Source organism: Fringilla coelebs, assembly GCF_963513975.1.
Source record: "Fringilla coelebs genome assembly, chromosome: 1".
Taxonomy (NCBI): domain Eukaryota; kingdom Metazoa; phylum Chordata; class Aves; order Passeriformes; family Fringillidae; genus Fringilla; species Fringilla coelebs.
The window spans coordinates 137,305,225-137,327,425 of NC_140028.1; the positions used below are offsets into that span (position 1 = coordinate 137,305,225).

Consider the following 22,201-nt stretch of genomic DNA (forward strand, 5'->3'; position numbering starts at 1 on the left):
ACTATGGTGTCTTCCTCAGAAAAATGTTGGTCTCTTTTGCCTGTTTCAGTTCTCCCAAGCACTGAAAGGGCAATAATTTCCAAGTGCTGGTGTGCTCTTGTGTGGGAACAGTTATGCTTAAAACCACTGAAGTGCTGATCTACAGCATCAATTTGTACCTTCTGCAAACTCTGTGTTTAAAACACTCACCTTGGAAACACACAGATGATGATAAAGAGGTGTTTGGCAGTTTTGCTACACTAGTATTAGCTCACTTTATGGAGCACAGTAAATCTCTGGTTTAATCTGCCTGTTCTGCCCCAAACCGTGGGCAGCAGAATTGAAGACACAGGAAAACAAGACCAGTTCCAAGTGCATGAAGAGTATACCTGCTGCTCAAAAGAGCTGAAATCCCTCCTCCCAAGAAAGTAGCCATCAGTAAAAGCTTAACCATGCCCAGGGTTTAGATGCTGATACATCAGCAGAGGTTTTGTCTGCCTAAAACGTTACTATGAGTGTAGCCAGCTGACAGGAACCCAGAAGGTCTCGGTCTCCAACCTGTCAAAAGTTGTTTTAAGCTCACTGTAAGCTGTAGCAAGGTCATCGTTGACTATCACCTTGTCAAAAAGGTGGCCATACTGGCTCTCCATCACATGGGCAGATTTAATCATTTCATGAAAATCTTCTTCCTAGTAAGAGCAGTGCAATAAAGATCAGTGCACAGCCAGTCCATAACAACCCTGCATAAACTCTTTCTGTAATAAACATGATCTAATTGCTTATTTCTTATCTCATCAGGAGATGGAAACTGTACCTCTAATTAAAAAAAAAAAAAACAGAGATTACCATTACAAGTGATCTCAGAGAGTATTCTGATGAGTTGACTCAGCTCAACAGGCAAATCATCTCTCCCTTTGTAGTGACACAATTAGTCACTGCACGGTAATTACGGAGACATTTTCTTTTAGCAGCACCAGCAGAAAATGTTTCTAGCTGTTTACTTTGATGATACATTTAAAGTTTCATTATGTTAATCTCAGTTGGCTATTAGCACTTACAGCACAGCCCTTTTAAGAGCTTGGTAGGAATAATCATTCTATGCCTTGTTCGATCTGGCTTAGTGGATTTCTCTTCACGTTTGGGGAGGGAACAAATCTTCATAATTTGTTTAAATGACTTTGAGAGATTAAACCTGTCCTAACTAAACAATGGCCTGAAGGTTGCTTTTAAGAGCAAACTCCTCTTACTTTTATATACCACAAACCAACATTTTCTTACAGAATGCAATTTCCAAACTATTCCAAATACACATTCTACACAGATACAGTCTGTGACTATATCTGTGACTCACTTTGAAACAAAACCTAAAAAATCTTAAGTAACACCTGAATGAGTAAAAATGATACATACTGTAAAAACAATCTAACAATGATCATCTTTGCTGAAGATTCAATTAAAATATAATTTCATTATATTACAAGGAAGCAAGTGTGTTAATATTGGGTAATGTTATATTTTTTTCTGACTATTCACAAAAACCAGCATTTGTTCCTTGCTTAGATATCTCTTCTTCTTTCTTACAATGTTCCAGTTTTCTATAACATTTTGAAAACCCCCTATTTCTCTTATCCACAAATATGGGCTTTTTATTAAAGGACCATTTACTTTTTCAGCTGTTTTTTTATATTTGCATTTTCCTCTAAATTTAGACCCCTTAATGCAGTTGACAAAACAAATACATTCTTTTATTTGAATAGAAACATCTAATCCTAGGTACAATTATTTTAAAGGAAATCTGCAGCATTAGCTCTTATAAAGACATGCTTGCACTGTGGGGGTTCTTTAATGACATAAAGTCAGAGGAGCATGGAAACTGTGAATACCCATGAGCATATCAAACAATGAAAACACCACAGTAAATGTGCAATGTGAGAGAGGTTGAGAAACAGCAAGATGCTCATGTAAGCCCTGACAAGTGCTGTCAATAAGAACCAGAGATCACCTTTATTTTCAAGATAAACTGCTACAAGTAAACTCCTGACAGGTTCTCCTGATTTACCATGTCTAATTATACTTACGGTAAAGGGTTTTGCAGTTCCCTTATCATCTTTACTTGAAATAATCTTGGCATTTTTTCTGGTTTCTCTCAAACGGTCAAGTGATGGAGGTTTTATAAATATAACAAAAGGTTTAAACTCATATGTCTGCAAGTGTTTTACTGTCTGGGAAGAGGAAAAATTTTAATTAATTAGTTTATTTTGCACAATGGAATTTACTGTAATAAAAGAAACTCCCCACTGACCATCATAAACCCATAAAGCATTTCTAGGCAGGTATTTTTCATTTACTGCCATCCTGTTTTGCTGACCAGTACTGAGTCATGTAGGAAGAATTTTCAGAATGGTAAGAAAACTCTTTCTCCAAGGGTGATCATTGGCCTTGATTTCCACATGGCTACTGGTAAAGCCCCATGAAGTCTGGCAAAGTTTGAGTTATGCACACCAGTGGCACTGGCAGTGAGAGGATGGAGAGGAACAGCAGGTATTCAGGGGAGGAGGAAAAGTTCAACCCCTTTTAGCAAGAATAACCCTTTCTGTCCCCATGAACATCAGCAGAAAGAGGTGTCTGTGACACTTGTTCACAAAAGGTTGCTGATTTTTCTCTTCAGTACTGTGTGCCCACCACACAACTCCCTGCTGTTCATTTTCTCTGAGTGATCTGTGTCTGGTGTTAGAGGCAGGTCTACGATTGAGCTGCAGCACAGGCTGGATGGTCAGAAGTTTTCTATTCTCTCCACATTGCCACAGTCCACAGGAAAACTCCATGCTAGAGAGTGGGACCCCAGAATGGTTCCCAAGCTTGGGTCCCCAAGAGAATTTAGTGCTTTGCAGGAACACAGGCAATGGACTTGTCGGCTCCTCTCCTCCCCTGGCAGGGGCTATGGCTTCCCTGGCCACTCCTCTGCCAGGGCAGCCCCTGCCCCGCATCCGGAACTGCCCCGGGAGCTGTGCACAAGCTGCCAGGGCTCAGAAGCCATACACTGGCCACCCTTAGAGAAGAGATGCTTTGGCTAGCTTTAAACAAATTAGTCCAGCTCCTAGAAGCACTGTGGTTATTAGGAGCAAAAAAATTCTCAGTGGACCTGTTCAGCGGGGTTGAAAGACAAGGTCAATGAACAAAAAATTGGTTTAGAGAGGAGTATTCTTAACAATTATCCAGCCAACATCACATTTAGTGCATTCCTTGACTCATGTCCATCCTGCATGGAAACCCTTGGCATGAACAGTCTAGTGAAACGTGAGAGAGAGTTGCTGGACTTGGTGATAACTCACAACTATTCTGAAATTAAAGTTTCAGAGACAATCTTTTGCCCAAACTAACAGAAAGATAAATAGAAATATGGGAGCATTCTGTAATTAAATCTTTAGTATTATGCTGCAGGCTTTATTTACTGGCTGTATATTTATCCCTTTTCAGAGAGCCTTGCTTAGATAAAGCTAGCAAGAAAACCCACTCAACAATCATTCAGTGTGGGATAAAGCACATTGTTTGAGAAATATTTTTTACCAGAATTCCAATATGCAATATGGGGAAGTACAAGAGTTCAGAAGACATGTTTACTTACATGAGGTTGCACATCCAACAAACAAACTTTGTTTTTAGCTAGAACTGATCGAACAGAGTCTAAACTTGTACCATAGTAATTGTTCTTATACTCGCCATACTCGATAAACCTGTGGCAGAAGGTAAAAACAACTGGAATAATTTCCATTTTCTCCAGAAAAAAAGCTTACCAGTATGCTTTATAAGATTTAATTCAGAAGCAAAAATATTTTACTTTACATGAGAGTTCTACCGTGTTTTATAAAGGAAATGCTGAAAAGTACTTCAGCATGTCAATTTTAAGAAATCTTCTACTTTACTGCTTTCAAATCAGTAACACCTGCTTGTATTACAGTTAAAGAGAAAAAAGCACTGCAGTCCAACAGCCCACTAATGTTTTCCATCACCTCTTTTTCTGAACTAATGCAATGCAATAAAACAGTGGATAAGCTAAACAATAGAAACTACTGAAATTTCATTGCACACTACAGAATATCCAAATTCTCTGTCTCAGAAGAGGAGGAGTGATGACGGTGCTGGTGGAACCAAGGCAGCTGGTTATTTGCTATAAAAGTACAAGCACTATTTGCCAGAAAAGCAAAGCACAGTTTGAAGTTTCAATAAAACCCACAGCTTTGTGTCTAATACACTTTTGCCCTCTGAAACTGGGGCAGAATTTCAAACTACAGAATTTTACAGGCTGCTGGAGAGCACGATGCTACCATTGTCTCTTCATTTTAGTTTACTTTCTGGAGGGTGTACAGGCAGGGCCTTCACTGTAGGTCTCTAAATTCAAAAGCAGAGGAAGTGCCTGGCCTGAAAGAGAGCAGAACTATGCAAACATTGACTCAGGCACGTCTGCAGCACTTCCACACCCCCCTTCCCTAGAGCTGCAGTGCTTTACTGCTATGACAGAGATGCTCTATTAAAATAATGCTCCCCCATCCCAAGCACCTATAATTTCAGTGTCTCCTTGAGGAGCTGAGGTACTGAAACTACTTGTAAGCTTGGAAACTCTTGTGTGTGCACATACTCCATATTTTTCCCCAGCTGCTTATATAACAACATGTAATTTTAACACATCTTCAAATCACTGCAACTTATATCCACTTTGACTTATTATCTAAAATAACAACCAGCCCCATTTTATAATAAACCATTGTTTTAACTGCAGTTCTAGTTAAAAATCTCTTCAACATACTTGTTATTCTGTACATCTGTCTCAAACAAGTGCTTGGAAATGAAAATGTATTCGACACCATCACTTTCTTGGCTTCTCCTTGGACGGGTAGTGTCTGCAGTTTCATTATATTAAAAAAAAAAAAAAAAAAAGAAAATATGCTCAAAACAACATAATGTAAACCAGTTCAGGAAAAGCTGAAAAGCACAGACTCTTTCTGCAATACTAAGCATAGCACTTCCCTCACTTCTGAAGAACATAAGGCTGCTCTGGATCTGGTAGGCAGCACACAAGCATGTGACAGGATTGAGTTTTAAATGCATACAGGAAAATGAGGAAAAACCTATTGGACAAGTATCAGATTATCATTTTTTATTAACTAGTGGAAAAATCCAATAAAATGAGGACAGCTGAATAATAAAAGGAACAGCAGTCCATAACAATTACCCCAGCCTTGCCTCTTGTTAAACTTATTAGCATATGAGACCATAAAGGGAAACAAAGCACACCATCCTGATTTATAAAATGTTATGTTCATTAACAACTCTTGTAGCTATGGTATGAGAAGCATGGTAATAAAAAAACAGGGTGTGAACTTTATGTTTCAGTGCTTTTCTTTATCCCGTGATCAAAACAGAATTCCATTTTCTTTCAGTAGCCTTGTATTATTCACACTTCATACTTTCCCCCAGTAGGTATAAGGGTTTTGCTTGTAATATTTGTGGGGTTGTCATTTATGATTAATGAACCCATTAAAACATCCTATTTTGAACAAGTTGGATCTACAGCATCATGCATTCTTCATCACATATGGACATACAAAACCTGCTTGCAGCAACACAGACTTAAATGCTATTTGATCTACCACTCCTCTTCTTAGGCTGACACAATGAGGAACATTTCCAAGACAGGAACCCCACTCTCTCTCCAAGTCCTGACTTACTGAATTTCAGGGAGAGGGATTCCTTTACATGTTTGTTTTAACTTATAACCACAAATTTGGAAGAGAAAAGAGAGAAGGCAGCTTGATGAATACTGTCAACTTTTAGAGAATTTTTGGGAAAATGACTGCATTTACTTCCATGTATTAAATATTTTGGGAACATCTAGATTTTTTTTATTGTTGCTTTCAAGACCCAGTCAAAGCAAATGTATGCAAAAGAAATTGCTTGCCAAATTAAATGCATTAATTTTTCTACTTAGCAAATTCATTCATACATATACACTTCACAGAATATCTGCACTTGCAAAAAACCTGAGAGAGAATCTCCCAAATTCAGAATGTTTGAGCCATATTTGTGAAGGATCCCTACAGAAGGTACAAGTAGAAAACAAACTAAGAAATTGAAGTCTAAATTGGTTGAGTTCTTCATATTAAAGAAAACCCAGAAAAGAATTGTAGAAGTTAATAAAACACAATGTTACTCAATTTTATAAAAATCACACCACTTGGTCAGAGACAGGCAAGAGGAAAAATCATCCCCAGATGATCTCTTATAAAGCTAATAAAAGGGATTTAATTAATGCATTCACTGGATTAAACTGTTTATAATCAATCTACATTTTTCAGCCTAACAGATAAAGGCCAGTTTGCTGAATGCAAGCATTGGTAACAGAGTACATTTCAGTGCTTTACAGCCAAATCCAGGGTGTTCTTCAGCTGAGTTTCATTTACTAAACCTCACTGACATCAATCATGCTAAACTTGTACTGAAAGTGTACTGCAATGCCTCTGAGCCAAAAAGCTCTATCAGTTAAATCAATGCTATTTAATGCAGAACTGCAGCAGCACTTTTAAAAATAAGAAAAACAATTTGGATGCCAAGCATGCATTTAGAGACCCAAATTTGAAAGTACCTTATAGGTAATACAATAACAAAGGCTAATAATGCAAGTATATGATTAGAGAATAGGAGAGCATTTTAACTTACGTGGCACTGTTACCCCGTAGTGCTGGGTGTCACTGATTAGCAATTTCCGTTTAAGTTCATTCAATCCAACCCCTACAGGACCTGAAAGAAAAAAATTGTCCTTTTTCCCAACAGTCAGTTGTCCCTTATCTCTTCAAGTTCAAGTATGCTCCAAGGTAAGACTTCATAGCCTATAGCTGTGACATTGCTGCCTTTTAGTCAGTGATTTGGAAACACTCATGGTTCCAGCCTCTCCTAGTATATACAGAGCTGACAAATTTCAGGGGATGCAGTTGGCAGTTACTCTGTTCTGACTTTATTACTCAGGAAATATCAGTGAAAAAAAGTTGCCAGCAAAGCTGACTTCCTTTTCTGCAGCATCTACCCTCAGCGTGCACCCACCTCCATCTCAGCCCTACTACAACCTCCAGCATGCCAACCTGCAGCTTTCCACAACAAAGACTGGTTTGGCTGTTTATTTTGCCAGAGTACCCTCAACTTGCAGCTTAGAGGACCCCAGCTGGCGTGTGCAAAGTGCCCCCAAAGTCTCTGCACTCTGTGTGTCAGCACAGCCTCGCTCCCTCCTGCTGCTGCATACCTTGCCTGTACCAGATGTCCCTGGGGACAATTGTTTCCACCTTCCCATGCCCTGGGAGCACTGCTCCTTCCAGCCCCTGTTGCAGGCAGGAACACTGCCCAGCTCCTGGCTGCCTGTAGCTGTCACCATCCACCTTTCAACTGTGTGAGGGTGGCATTGCATGGAGAGAGGAAGGAAGGGCAGTACTTGCCAGGTCACAACCCATTTGGGATGTTTGGGTTTCTTTCTTTGTTGTTGATTTTCTTTGAAACTGTGCTTGTCTCCTGCCTGCTGTCTGAACGGGTCCAAAGCAAATGTTTCCTTCTTCATGCGACTGCCAAAGAGAGACCACTCTTGGAAGGAGGATGGCAGGAAGAAACAAAGACTGCATGGAATTTTTTTGACCCGTCTCCTCCACCTCCATTTGAGTATGCTGTACTTCTAGAAGCAACAGAGCAAGATGTTCCTCTTGGCTTTTGAGTTGTCCCTAATTCTTAGTTGCTTGTCAGTGGTGCCTTAGGTCTCCATGAGGGCACTCTGTCCTGTGAGGTCTCAAAGGCTGGACAGGCACTCACTGTCTGTCCCCAGGAGCCCTTCATGCAGGGCTCCAGCCTGCCTGCCCACATTGGTGACAGGACCATGGTGCTTGCTGTGTGTGAAGCAAGCTCAGCTCTGCATGTTCTTACATTTCTGACAGTGGAGAGCATTTCTACAGAGCCAGGTCAACAGCAGAAGGCAAAGGAGAATGAGTCATTGAAATCATATCCTAAATAATGCAAGGATAATACCTGTGGTCTTAAGGAAAATTCTTGCACATTTAGTAAAAGGGACACATGTATATATGGAGTGCTTCTTAACAAACACATTTTAAACATTGTACAAATGTTCAAGACCTAATAAACATTTCAATGAAATAGTGGTGTAACCACTACTTACTAGTGAGAGTTCAAAAACAGACTGATGCTTCAGTACCTTCAGGTGCCTATCTGTAAAAATGACCATTCACCCTGTCTGGAGTTGAAACACAGTGATGAAAAGCAAGGGCTTGCTACTTTGCTGCTACCCTCAGACTATGGTTCTACTGTAAAACCTTAGAGTTTCTACATTTAAAGTTTCTATGTGTTCACATCAGTTTAACACACAACTGCATTTCAAGTTCCATCTCTGACCTTCCTGTAAATTAATCTATCAGTATGTATAAATGTTTATTTAATATGGTGCACAGCAGCCTCTACTGGTGCATGTCTGCAGAGGACAGCAATGTGTTATGTAGATAATGGCATTACTTTTGTTATAATTTTTTCTCCTTTTTATAAGAGTTTAGCTCTTTATGGCAAATATGGACTTTTATAGGAAAAGTAATTAAAACTCTTAATATACCCTAGCAAAGTAAACCAAACAGAATGGAATTCAGTTTTTAAAAATCACTCTATTACTTTTAAGCAAAAAATAATTCCCATCAAATCCACACAAATATTATTTCCTTAGTCTACATGCTGTCAAATCAACAGTATGCTTTTAGCTCTATTTATATGTAGAACGAGTCCAGGCTTCACTTCCTGTGACACATGCTTTGGAAACTTAGCTTAACTCAGTTTCCAGATCACAACTTCACTACTACTGTCTCCCCTTCCAGATTAACATTTTAAAATCATCTTTAAATTGAACTACTGAAAGGTGTAGAGTCTTCTTTCTAAGTGCTGTCTTCACAAAGTCCTCATAATTGTAGCATATGGACACTGAAGGCTGATTCCAGCTCAGCAAAGCCATCCATTATGTGGATAGTATAGGGACCTATCCTATCTCCCCCAATTTAATATACAGTTCCCTTCTAAATATTCTTTTTGTTTTCATGTAGCAGAGAAAGATGACAGCTTCTAATAGTTATGAATCTGAACAGAATTTGAATTCAAAAAGAGAATAAAGTGTCAGGATTTAAAAGGATAACCCTGATTCTTGTAGTCAAATATAAGGCATGCAGGATCCATGTCTGTAGTGTAGTTTTGGTTTACTATAAATCACCCCAGGCAGCAATATTTACAGTTATGCTGACAGATTTAGAGACACTTTGCTTACTTTTTTAAAGGAACATTTGTGCTGTTTGCTGCTGCATGTTAAGTCATGTTAATAGTCAAATCCTGCACAAGTGGACTGCAGCGCCTACCTCACTTTTTAGAGAGACATCTGCAGAATTAAACTACCAATTATTAAAACTTGCACTAAATTTTGTACCACTCAGACGCATCTGAAGAAAACTGAAAAAACTAAGTTTAGGTCTTGGGAGGGTTAAGCCAATCGGCCATTCTTCACCCACAGACACATAATGAGCTCCTAGTAGACTTTTGGAAAGAAAATGTGGTCTTTCAGAAAAGATTTTGTGAGTTAAATGATAATATTCCTGCTTGGGATCACAAAAACCCAGTGGGAGACCTGCCTTGAGAGAGCCTCTGTGGCTCAGTTCCTAGCACACTACAATGCACATGCATGTCTGACTGCAGCTCAGTGTGGTAGGAAAGGAGAACCTCATTATTTTGTGTTTCTGTACATTTTAACAAGCAGTGGGAGTGTACTTTGAGATCTGCTGTTCCCTGAAGTAGGATCAGTGAGTTCACACTGGTGTTCTCATGGGCAAGGCTAGGCACTATATTACATCCTATGTATTTGTTCCTGAACCTTGTTGACCTTCTCATGCCTTCAATCAGGAAGCTTCAATGCAGACAGCAATTACAGGTCTCTTTCTTCATTGTCCAGTTAGTTGACTGGAATAGCATGGCCATGGTAGGCTATTTTTCTTCACGACTGCTGTAGATCAATTAAGACTCTGCAAGGCACTACTGAACATGTTAAAGCTAAGTCAGGAAAGGTGGAGAGTTAAAAGGCCCTTTCATTTCATCCTCCTTTGCTCTGAAATAGACCTGGCCTCATCATAACTCCTTCATGATAAAACCAGAGGTGATGGGTTAAAAAAAAGAGAAAATCTAAGCAATACAACAAATAGAAAGCTTTTTCAGTCCCAGATGCCTTTTCTTTGAGAAAAGAAGAACATCTTTGTGGGAAGTACTGACAGCCTCATTCAGAGACAGAGGCTTTTCTGATCGTGTCAGACACCAGTAACAACTTCTCCTTTATGGCTACATGCCTCTGGTCCTTGCTTCCACCATTGCCCATTTTGGACAGAGGCACCACCATGGGTGACCACAGCCCCTGAAAGGCTCTGCACACCTCCAGTGATCACACTGCACGCACAGGACAGTGTGTGCTCTTGGGGACAAGTGCTCATGGTTTGTTACTGACAACTTTGCTTTATCCTGCCCTTTCAGAAAGCTCTGACTTAGCTGAAACTATGCCAGATAAAGTTATTGCATGTAGCACATTCATTGTAACTAAGGAAATACAATTTATGCTACTCTGGCTCTTAAAATTAACCAGAGCAGAAGACCTTGTGAGCAGGTCTTTTCCCTCATTAATATAAATGAAAATTCTAGTGTCTAAATAATACAAGTCATATTAAAATATTCTACCTTTGTCTGATAGGGCTGTGAGGTATGTAATGCTTAGGATACAGGCAATATTTGTGGTGGAAGATTTTAAGAATTTCTTGACAGCTTGGGAACAGTTAGTTACTAGAAGCAGACTGATGACATAATAATGGATAATTTTGTTTTTAGCAGACTCATCACAATCCTAACAATTAAAAGCACACAAAAATGTTTTTATCATTACTGTTTCAGATGATGGTATATTAGGATTTGCAGAGCTTTATTAATGAACTTAGATTTGCAGGCAAAGTAGAATCTTGACAAACTGGTAAATTGAGCTGACCCTGAGAGTAGTGTGTATCACACAGCAGGGCACTGAAATTACTGTGTGTGCAATTCGTGTTCTTTAAATTAGACTAGACCAATTCAAAATGAAGTGAAATTTGTTTTAAAGTTGTCGAACCTCCTCCCCCCTAAAAAAAGGCAAAACCAAACCTAAATGTCCCCTTTTAAACAGTAAATCATATACTTAGACCTAGCTCCACACAACAGACATCTAGTGTCTCCACCAATTACAGCTATAAATTAATTATATCTCCCTTTCTTTCCTAGTACTACTATACAAATTATATTCGATGTATTATATGGAATGCTGCTACTGGCACACAAAAAGCTTTTAAAATGTGTTTGCTTCTCCTATACCTGTATTGCTTAGCTCTGCTAGTTTTTTCCACATTTTGCCCAAGACATTTTTATGGTATTGGCCAGACTTAAGCTGCTCTTAATATCCAGAGAAAAAACATTAGAATTACTGAAGTCTGCAATAAATTTCTGAATTGCTTTTGTTACTGAAAAAGCACTCTTTCTTCATTTGATTTATTACAACAAAAATCAAACAGAATCTCTAGGCATTCCTTAGATCAGACATATGCAATTTGTTATAAAAAGTCTACTTATCACACTTTTGCACTACACTCTGTTGATGTAACTGTAAAATCAACTCAACCATGTTATTACTTGATGTATATTACCCAAAATCTCACAGTGATCACACTAGTAGGTGGCTGATTTTTAGTGCTGGAGAGTGACAAAACTGTTTATTAAAAACTCAATTTAATGTTCCCTTGGATATGAGTGATACAAAAACACAGTTACTCAACAGTTCCTAACAGTCCCTGACAGAGGGTCAAATTTCTCTGCTCTGCTGCTTTCAGAATGGAGGAAATTTTACTAACGAAGAACCAGCCTATGTGTTACTGCCAAAGAAACAATAATCAATGAGACATTACTCACTCCTAGTGATGGTTACTAATTACTCATTGGTACTCCAATTGTTACCTTTAAAAAGCTTAAGATAATGCACTTTCTCTCTTTTTGGGAGACTGAAGCAAGGCATTTTGGTTATACAATAAATGCTGTGAGGAAGCCATGGCAGTGACAGATTATAGAAGAACAGAAAGCTGACTAAGAATAATATGTTGAGTCCTCTGCAGCTATGCTTGCATTCATCCTTGGCCCACAGAGGTCCACATTGCATCCACCTTTCTTACCAGTTGTCCATTTACTTTTTCTAATGTTGTAAGTGGCTTTGTTTCTTTCCACTTTCATTGTCTGTCTTCATAGACCTCAGGTATTTATCCTGTTCTTTTGGGGTTTTTTTCCACATAGATATATGGATTGATCACTAAGAGTGGAATATCAAGTAATTCTTTTGAGTTTAGTACAGCTTGACTGCCACATTCAGACTTGTAACCATGGTAGCTGTAATTTAATGCCATCCCTCTTGGTTTAAGCAAGCTCTAAACACAATCTCCTAAAGCATCCTTATATGCAAGTTGAGACATCCTGTCTAGAAAGTTGGACTACTAGACAGGTGAAAAAATGGAGCATGTTCAAAGGGAAGGGGTTATTGGTCTGTACTCTATGACTCACTATAAGAGGAGTTCCCTGGGACATCTCTATTTCACATCCATACCAACAACACAGACTGGGCCCTTACAAAGCTTGCACATGGCTAGATACGAGTGACTTGCTCAAGAGCAGGACTTCCATCCAGAGAGCTCCAGGCATAGGAAATTTGATGAGGACAAAGTTCTGCATTGTAGGCTGACTGGCTGGGTGACAAGGGCCTTGGAGTTCAGGTGGGCAGGGCTAAGCACAAGTCCCCAGTGCTCTCAGGCAGCAATGATGGGTAACAGGAGACTGGGCTGGACCAGCAAGAGCCTGGCCCATAGAGGGGAATGATTCTTCCCTTTCACTTAGCACTTGCCAGTGCCTTGTGAGGAATATTCTGTCCACAACAAGCCCTGCACTAAAATACTGCTGATAAACTGGATCAAAGACATCAAAAGGCCTGAAAGATGGTCAGGAGCTGAGCCACATAACCTGTAAGAGAGACCGAGGGAACTGGGCTTGCCTGGCTTGGGGAAGAGATGTCTTTGGGGGGACCCACCAGCACCCTCCTGACACTCACTGAAAAGATGGAAACCACCTCTTTGCTGAGGTGTGAGGTAAGACAGGGAAGACATGGTGGGAATACAGGTTCCTAAAGCTGCTGCCCTCAGCAACCTGCTCAGAACCTGGTGTTGATCTCACTCAGTGGGAGGCTGGACCAGGTGAACTCCTGAGATCCCTTCCAATCTAAATGACTTTCTGGTAAGCATTATGCTAATCAGCAGGTCTCTGTTTTACCAGGTCAAAAATAAAGAAAACAACTTACCAACCAAAACAACAAGCCTGTATTTCTCATTAGGTTGCCGTCTATATTTTGCAACTTCTTCATAGGTTGGGATATCTGCTGTATCATACTGGTCACTCTTCTTGCACTCATACATGGACTTGTTTGTTTTTTTATCTTTTCTGCTAAGACGAAAGCTTCTTCTAAAACCAGCTGCAGTAAGAACAGGGTTTTTTCAAAGTAAGAAAATAAGTCTTCTTAAAACATTTGAAAACAGTCTCTTCCAAACATTCAAGGATTGGAGCATGGAATAAAAAATGTATTATATGTTTAATAAGCCAGGTCATTAGAATGACATTTCCCATGTTTTTAAACTGTATCAGGTACCTATTTAAACTGCAAAATTAAGATTACTGATAAAAACAGAACCTTTGCAACAACTGCAAAATAGAATTGCTATTAAAAATTGTTAATAAATTGTTAATATTTTTAGATTATTCAGACAATTTGAGTATCTTATAAATTGATATATATAGACAAGGCAATTCATGCAAGCTGGAGTCTCATACCACATCTAATGCACGTCTATTAAATCACCATGGCACACAAACATAAAATACAACATAGGATAGAAACACATCTGGTGGTTGAAAGGGTTAATGAGAATTAACTCCTTGAACAATTCTCTTGTGCTTAGCTCCATGCTGATAGTATATTTTAAAAAGTGCATTAAACCTTTCCTGAGTATGTTTAATAGTCAATCCAAACACTCCTAGTTAAATTACAAACTATTAGAAATATCTTAGACAATAAAGTACCCATATTATGAAATTAAAAGTTAATATTGCTATTAAATCTATATTTATAATTGCATCAACTGTGTGATATCTAATGTGCCTTCTGGAGAAGACTTGAAAATTTACATAGCTTTTAAGCACTCTCAAAGGAGAAAATCATTGGCATTTTCAAGCAGAATGGCACAAATATCCCATTTTACACTACATGTTAAAAACTAATTTAGTCCTCTGTTAATGACTACCTTAGAGTTTTTCAAATAAATCCTTTATATTGCATTACATGAAATTTTACTGGTATCTCTACAACACTGCTTTTGTTCTATAAAGAAGTATAGGAAAGACTGCAAAGACTGCAAAGCTGATTTCACTGTCTGATGGTAGTAGAGTAAAACACAAGTTATACTTTAAATACTGGAAAAGTTGTTTGTGTTTTTTCCCCAGAACACTTCATGGAACAGTAAACCTGTGTAAACTTTTGGTGACCCCAGATTTTCAACAAAAAGTTTTCATATTCTTATAATAGCTTATGTTTAGGTGTTTAAGAAGTAGTCATATTATAATTTCTTCTTCAAAGGTAATATTGTGCAAGTTCAAGATTCAGTTCTGCAAATATTTAGCACCAGATCTGAAGAGAAATGCTACAAGGCTTAGTTATAGGCTTAGCATTTTGCACACGTGCAGTTTCATTGAGCATAAATTGTCACAGATCCTAGACCATAGAGGATGTTAACCAAGTTAGTTAATTGATGTGAACCCCTATACCTATGGGAATCTACAACACAAGCATACACACAAAAGGTGAAGAAAAATTTGTTTGAGAATACAATGATGTCAACCCATTTATATTCAAAATATGAATAAGTAAACTGAAAATATATGACGAAGGAGTAAAATTAGCACCCACAGATAGGGCAGATGATATTTTTAAGTACAATATAGTCCAGACTAAGTAGGAGGTGAGCTGACATAGAAAAAGATCAAAATATGAGACATGAAAACAATAATGAAGTAGATTGGGTTATGTTATTTTATTATTGAAATAACACTGACATTGAAGTGATTGCAGTCAGAAACAGAAATGCTCTATTGGAGAGCTTACACCCCCACAAGAGGGCCTGGGAGATCTTGCCTGCTCTAAGGTGAAGTCCATCACAATACAAAAATGTTCTCTTGATCACAACTATGCCTAAGTGTACAGACAGCTATATAAAGAAAGGTTAAAAGCAGCTTTAGCAATACAGACTACAGACACATGAAGTGAGTTACAAGTTTCCTGAGGCCTCATCTAAAATGCTCCTGATTAAAAAAACCCAAACACCAACAAAAAAAGTTGCCCAAACCCTGAAAATTATTCTGTTTGTTGCATTTTTTTTCCTTTATAATCATTTTATGGAAAAACAAAAAAGAAAGAAAAAAGAAAGACTAATTCTTCACCATTGACTACTAAATGCTTTACAAAATTAAGACCTTTGTTACAAGACCAAGAATCCATGTATCTGGAAAAGGTAAAAAAGTAAGGACAATGATGAAATGAAGCTACATCAGTGGTCTCCATTCCAGTTTGGTGTTGATCTTTCAATTAACAGCAGCTCCATGGCCCTGATCAGCTGTCTCAAAATACCATTAGAACAGCTTCTCAACCTCCACTTAAATGGTGAACTGTGCAATCTTTAGGAAAACTATTTTTTCTGCAAAATCTTTCTATCAATTCAATTCCCACTTTTAGATTTTGGTAAAAACATTTGTAACTTGTTCCTCTTTTCTCCAACCAATTTATTCATATCTCATTAGCAAACTATCAGGTGGTATATTATTCAAGAATTTTCATTTCTTTCACTCCTTGAAAAAAGGAGAAAATCTTTCAGCTCTGTCTTCAGGCTGATTTGTCCCTTGTCACTTTTACAGGCTCCACAGGAAACACAACAAAGACTCAGGTGATATGATAACACTGCTAACATGTATTTCATTTGATATTTCTGCCACTGAAACTCATTGGTAAAATGAAAACAGTAATATTGTCCCGTGTATTAAGAAAGCTCAACAAGAAGTTCAACCAGAACTTAGACATTACTTAAAATAAAATTTACTAATTAAAAAGAACAAATGTGAAAAAACCAGAAACCAGAGAAGGCTGACCTCTCTGCAGTGTGCTGGTGGAGATGCTCTGTAAAACTACTGGCTATTAGAAGGTTGTTGTATACTGTTTGCTTCACCATTTTATCACTATTTTCAATTTGAAAGTTTTTTAAACTGTTCCTCCAAGTCCACCTGCATAGTCCATACAGAATCTCAAGGAAGTTTGCTTTAAATAGCATTCAACCCCAAAACCTACAGTTCCAAGAGGAAGGATGTTTCAAATATATCCAACACTTCTATGATACTGCTGCGGCGTTCCTGAAAGCATCTTCATTGCTCATCATCTGCCATTATATGTCCTCTCATGTACAGTTTAACTTTACTGTGACCTAGAAGCTGTTTTATAGAAATGCTAATAAATATTTTCTATTGAATGTCTGCATTTGTAATTGCATTTTATGTTTTATGTTATGGGAACAACGACAGCACAAAAATATTAAGCTGAACTGAAACAATATTGTACTTTTAAGGAATAAAAACATGTATGAAAACGCAAAATATATTCTACTAATGTTTGCATATTTCATAGTTTTGAAAACATAATTCATATATTTAAATTAACAACAGAGCATCATTAAGAATACAGTGATGATTACTACAGAGAACCAAATCCAATACTAATATGCAGCAGAAAAGGTTTCTATAAAATGATTCAGTTAAAAGTAAATTTCCTTAAAGAACAAAAGGAAAATGTATTGCCTGGAGTATTTGATAATATAAACCTTGATGAATATGAAAGGAACAGCAGGCTACACTGTCTGTGGAATATGGGTATCAGCAGAGATTAACCTTAGTTGCCAAGTATGCAGACTATAAAATAAAAGGGGAAAATTCTATCACTAAAGCGACATAATCTCCTGAACGCTGAGAAGCTCGCACCAGCTCACTGGTTACAGCTACACGTCTAGGAGCTTACTGAACATGCAAACCTATAAACTGCTGCTGGAATGTAACAGATTTGGTGAAATAAGAGCAGGCTCTGGAAAGAAAATATTAAGAACAAATGTTCTCAAACTACTGATGTCTTCAAAACTTATACTTCTCAATACGAAATAAAAAATCATTACTAATAAATTCAATTAAGGCCCAAAAATCAAATAGAAATCACTTTGATCTCTAAGAAGAAAAAAAACACCTTAGCAGAAAAGTTTGATTATTCTTTTAACCATTAGCAGTATACATTCTCAGAACAACATCCTTACACTTACACAGAGAAATCCACTAGGGCCTCACACAGAATCCAAACTGAAAACACACAATGCGTGAACCTGCCTGCCTTGCAATATTTTAAAAGGATGATGATGCAAATAGCTGGGCTTATTTACATTTAATGACATAATTCTGAAGAAGCAGATTGCACTATGTTGCGCAAATTTCAGTCCAAATATACTAATAAAACCAGAAAGTTAATTTCTCAAATTCAGACAGACTACACTAACAGGAAATAACAAAATATAAATTTGTACATGCTTCATAAATTCACAAGTAAGACTCCAGAATACTATAAAGCACTTACATGGGCTTTTGTTATTTTTCATTCATTAAAATCAGTGCTTAAGTATGTGCTTAAATGACATATGTTCTTCACTGAATTTAATTTCATCTTAGAGTAAACAACTTCTATTTAAATGCATTTAAGAGCACCCTTTGTATTCGTATTACTGACAAAAGTAAGTTTGGTACCATGGTCATTATCTAGGTTTGTATGAACATAATATTTTTACTAGATTTTTTTGGATATTATTTTTCCCCCAAAATATTGGTATTCTTTTTACATTGGCTTGTATACTGAGGATTTCTATTGTTACACAGGAACTGCACAAACACTATGTTTGCTTCTGGACTGATTCCCAGCTTGCACATTTAGACAGGGTTAATAAAAATTTAGATTATGTCTGGATTTTAAAGACGAAATTGAGAATAGTAAACAGATGATATTCATCTGTATTTATTGTATGTTCATAAAGGTTCAAGCAATGTAACCAGAATTTAAGCTTGGCAAAGGCAAACTCCTAACATTTTCCTCAGCAATTCCTCAGGAAATTACAGCAGAAACATACAATACCATACTGTGGCTTTAATATTAGAATTTGGGGAAGAATCATTAAATTTATCTGAATCACTTTAGAGGAGAGGGTTCAAATTAATAGCAGTATAGCCTTGGTATAAAAGATTTGACCCAAAATGGTTCAGACATTCTGTCTTCTGAACACTCTCCTCCTGTGCTCCTCATGACTACCTTGTATGTGTGTGAAGTACATATCCTTTCAGAGAGGGTCAGATGTTCACAGAGTAATCTGGATCACAAATCGCAGTGCCAGAGCCATATATATGGTTTGTGAAACAAGGAGACACTGGAGTGCATGGGACAGTTTGAATTATGAATCACTGTGTCCTGTTACTGCATGCAAAAGAATGGTAACATCAACTGTCAAAAGCCTACCTGCTTGTTCTTAACATAGGAAAATTTTAAATGAATTATTCTTAGTGAAGAGTTACAAGGAACATTGAATTTCTAAACCAAAAAGCTAATTATTTACAATCAGTGAATATACTTGTGTTCTTAACCCAAAACCAGTCCTAAAATTAGTTTTTCTGCCTTATGACTCTCCTCTCTGACATCCCACCCCAAAACCACACACCCAGCATAGGATGGCTGAAGGTAACACCTCTGGACTGCTGACAACATTCCATGACACAGAAGCTCTCAAGAAAGAAACCATTGCCTGAACTGTACTTAGCAATTCTGAATAATTTTTGTAAAGTTTTGCCTATGTAAACTACAATGCATCTTGACATTTTGTTCTTCGCTTCTGGGACAACAGAGTCTTCTTCCTTAAGAGGCCTCCTTCCTAAAATGGCCGTGTTTTTTTGGTAATTATGGACCAAAATGTTTCAGTGAAAAAGGCTACAGTACCTAGAAAAGGTGGATTTTGTTTTGCTACCTTTGTTCTCAAATAAAGTAGCAGCCCACTAAGATCTGATTGCAAAACCATTATAGTCTCACCCTAAGAATTCTTGCAGCATGTATTTACATACAGAAAGAAAAGACTGGGGGGGGGGGGGGGAGAGGGGTATTGTTCATGTTTCAAAGAAATTATTTGATAAGGAAAATGAATTTCATCTGGAATCACATCCAAATTATTATTCTCCAAACATACCCAATATTTCAACACAATTACAATTCAACGTGAACTTAGCTGATTACTTAACAAAAGTAAGAAGTGTATTTTCAGCATGATCAGATATTCACAAATTCCACAAGCACAGAATGGAATTATACCACACTAAGGTTTTGTAGACAGGTCAGAGTTCTTTCAATGATATACTTTGTGTGTACCTGATGTAATTTCTATACCACATTTAAAACAATTCCAATTTACAGTATTGGTCTAGGATGTTTCAGTGAGCCCATTGGCTTGGAAATACTAAAATACTTTGACAAGTTTCTCCCCACTCCTCTTGTAGTAGGAGGATGAAAGTCTTGAGAAAAGGGCTGGTTGCCACAAAATCTGCTCCAGCCAGCCTTCAGCTGGCAGGAATTCTGGACAGTTTCAACTAAAATATTTTTACATAGGTTTCAAAATGGCACAAATTAAAAAGTTGAAACATATCATGGAACATTCACCTTTTTTAAATGTTACTTTTGTTTGAAATTTGGAATCTTGAATATGAAGCCAAAGGACTCTTGCCCCTCCTCTTCCCCGTTCCCCGCAATGATACATTGAGTTCAGACCAGCTTTAAAGCTAAATTTAAGCTACTGAGTTATTATGACTGATATTTTGTAATGTGGAAAAAGAACTGGTGCCCGCAAATTTGCTCGGTATTCTTACTGAATCCTCCCAAAATGGTTAGATAAGACATGTAGAAAGAAAAAATGCGCACACAAAACATGAATAAAACGTTGAGAGTGTCTTTAAATAATTTTTCATGATACAGTAACCTTTTTGTTTCATTAAACACATAGCTTGCTTCATGTACTTTAAAAATTTTGACTTTAAAATCAAACCAGTATTTTATTAACCTATGTTTAACCAGGTAAGGGCATACACTATATAAACCCTTTATGTCAAATCCAATGAGCCATGTTTAAAACCTTAATATTCATGCTTTTGTCATGCAGAGTAAGGACATTTGTATGCAGATTACCCCCAAAAGCAAAGTGGACACAGTAGCTCCAGGGAAAAGAAGCTGAAAGAAAGGAACAAAATTGTCTTTTGTAACCAACTGCTCACCTAGATAGGATCCACTGTTGTGACCAGCACATTCAGCATCTTCTGATCGAAGGGTAAAAGCATACAGAATAAGAGCCAAGAAATAAAGCAGAAAAGTTAGAAGCCCAGCAAAAAATACAGAAGAAATTATTTTTAAAATGACAACTGTACAAAGCACAGCATTAAAAAGCCTTCAATAAGCCATTTTCTTAAAAACATAAAACAATCTTTATTGTTTTATATTTTAGCTGGAGATATTTTTGGATTTTGCAGCATGCACACTGATCTTTTTACCTTTTCAAGCAAAAGTTGTGATGACAACAAACATTCTAAAAAAAATTCTAACACTGTATTATTCACGTTTTATCAGTTAATAGAAAATATGCCACTTAAAAGAAAGAACGATTTGATGTAAATCAAGCTTTTTTGTAAACTATACATTATCAAACTTTAGCTTTATATTTTGGCTCACTGGATTAGACAGAAAGGTTTTTGATCAAAAACACATCCTCTCATTTAATATAAAATAGCTATAATGTATATTTTTACATGCCAGAGGCCCTTTGATCAAAAATATGAGCTACAATTTCTAATGCTTTTATAAACAAAAGCCTCTTAAGTAAAAAAAAAACCCTAAGAAAAAACAACAAACAAAAAACCACAAGAGATCAGCTGCTATTACTTTAACATATGCTGCAAACATAACAATAACCGGCTACACTCAGAGGGAAACTCAGAGGGAAAACAGTAACGATGACACCACAGAGATGAACCTTCTACCATCCCAGAGAAATAGTCTGTCAGTATTAGTTAGAAGCTCAGGACCTCTCATGGCCCTGTAATTAACTCGGAACCATCTCTCTCCATCCCAGCCCACCCAAGTGCTGCCAGTATTATTCTATCATATCATACTGCTTTTCTGTACATATCTTGCAGAAGTTCAAGAGAGAGAAAGCAATTTAAAACAACAGTTCAAATTACTGATCATTAAATGAAGCAACTAGGAATATTCTGGTATTTTTATCTACTTTAAAACATGATTGAATATATTTGGTGCAATATAAAAGCATCATATGTATAACATCTCCTAGAAACACTGGACTATATTCAATTTAATTCTAAACATATGTTCTCTAAATAAAATTATTGGGCTATTCAGGGAAACTTTTATACATGTACCTTCAATTTCCTCTGAGAAGCACAAAGGAGAAATAGGAAAGGAAATCATTAAATGGAGTGAAAACATAACTTAAGAAAGAAAAGTTAAATCGAAGAAGAAAAATGCACCTACCACACTCAACCGCTTCCTCATCTTAGAACAGCCAAAAAGACAAAGTATTATTGTTTAATACTTCATAAATAGGAAAAAATTCAGGTATGTAAGCTACTCTCAAATTCTCTTGACAGCACCTATTATATCGAGGCATATACCAAAACACCAGTAGTGAGTTTAACTACACTCAGAAAAGGATGTAAAAAGGCATTGAAATACTATGTGCGTTTTAAATTCCCATATGTGATTCTTCCACTATTCATTTGGAAGAAATTACCTTCCCCTGCTTCATGGAAGACCTCTTTGGTATTAAATGCAAAGTTTGTTAGTTCCAATTTATCAGTCTTAACCTAGAATTTCTAAGAATCACTACCA

General features: G+C 37.2%; 1 protein-coding gene across 1 annotated transcript in view; it reads right to left on the minus strand.

Annotated features, from left to right (window-relative positions):
• Window positions 1-488: 488 nt before the first annotated feature.
• MPP7 (MAGUK p55 scaffold protein 7) overlaps window positions 489-22,201 on the minus strand; it is a gene marked incomplete at its 3' end in the record, with an annotated part of 139,940 nt that continues 118,227 nt past the window's right edge. Inside the window, exons 12-17 of the mRNA XM_084216419.1 lie at window positions 13,448-13,618; window positions 6,694-6,774; window positions 4,784-4,877; window positions 3,605-3,713; window positions 2,058-2,201; window positions 489-668 (exon numbers count right to left, since the gene is read on the minus strand). Coding sequence (XP_084072545.1) covers window positions 489-668; window positions 2,058-2,201; window positions 3,605-3,713; window positions 4,784-4,877; window positions 6,694-6,774; window positions 13,448-13,618 — 779 coding nt within the window. The remainder of the gene's footprint in view (window positions 669-2,057; window positions 2,202-3,604; window positions 3,714-4,783; window positions 4,878-6,693; window positions 6,775-13,447; window positions 13,619-22,201) is intronic.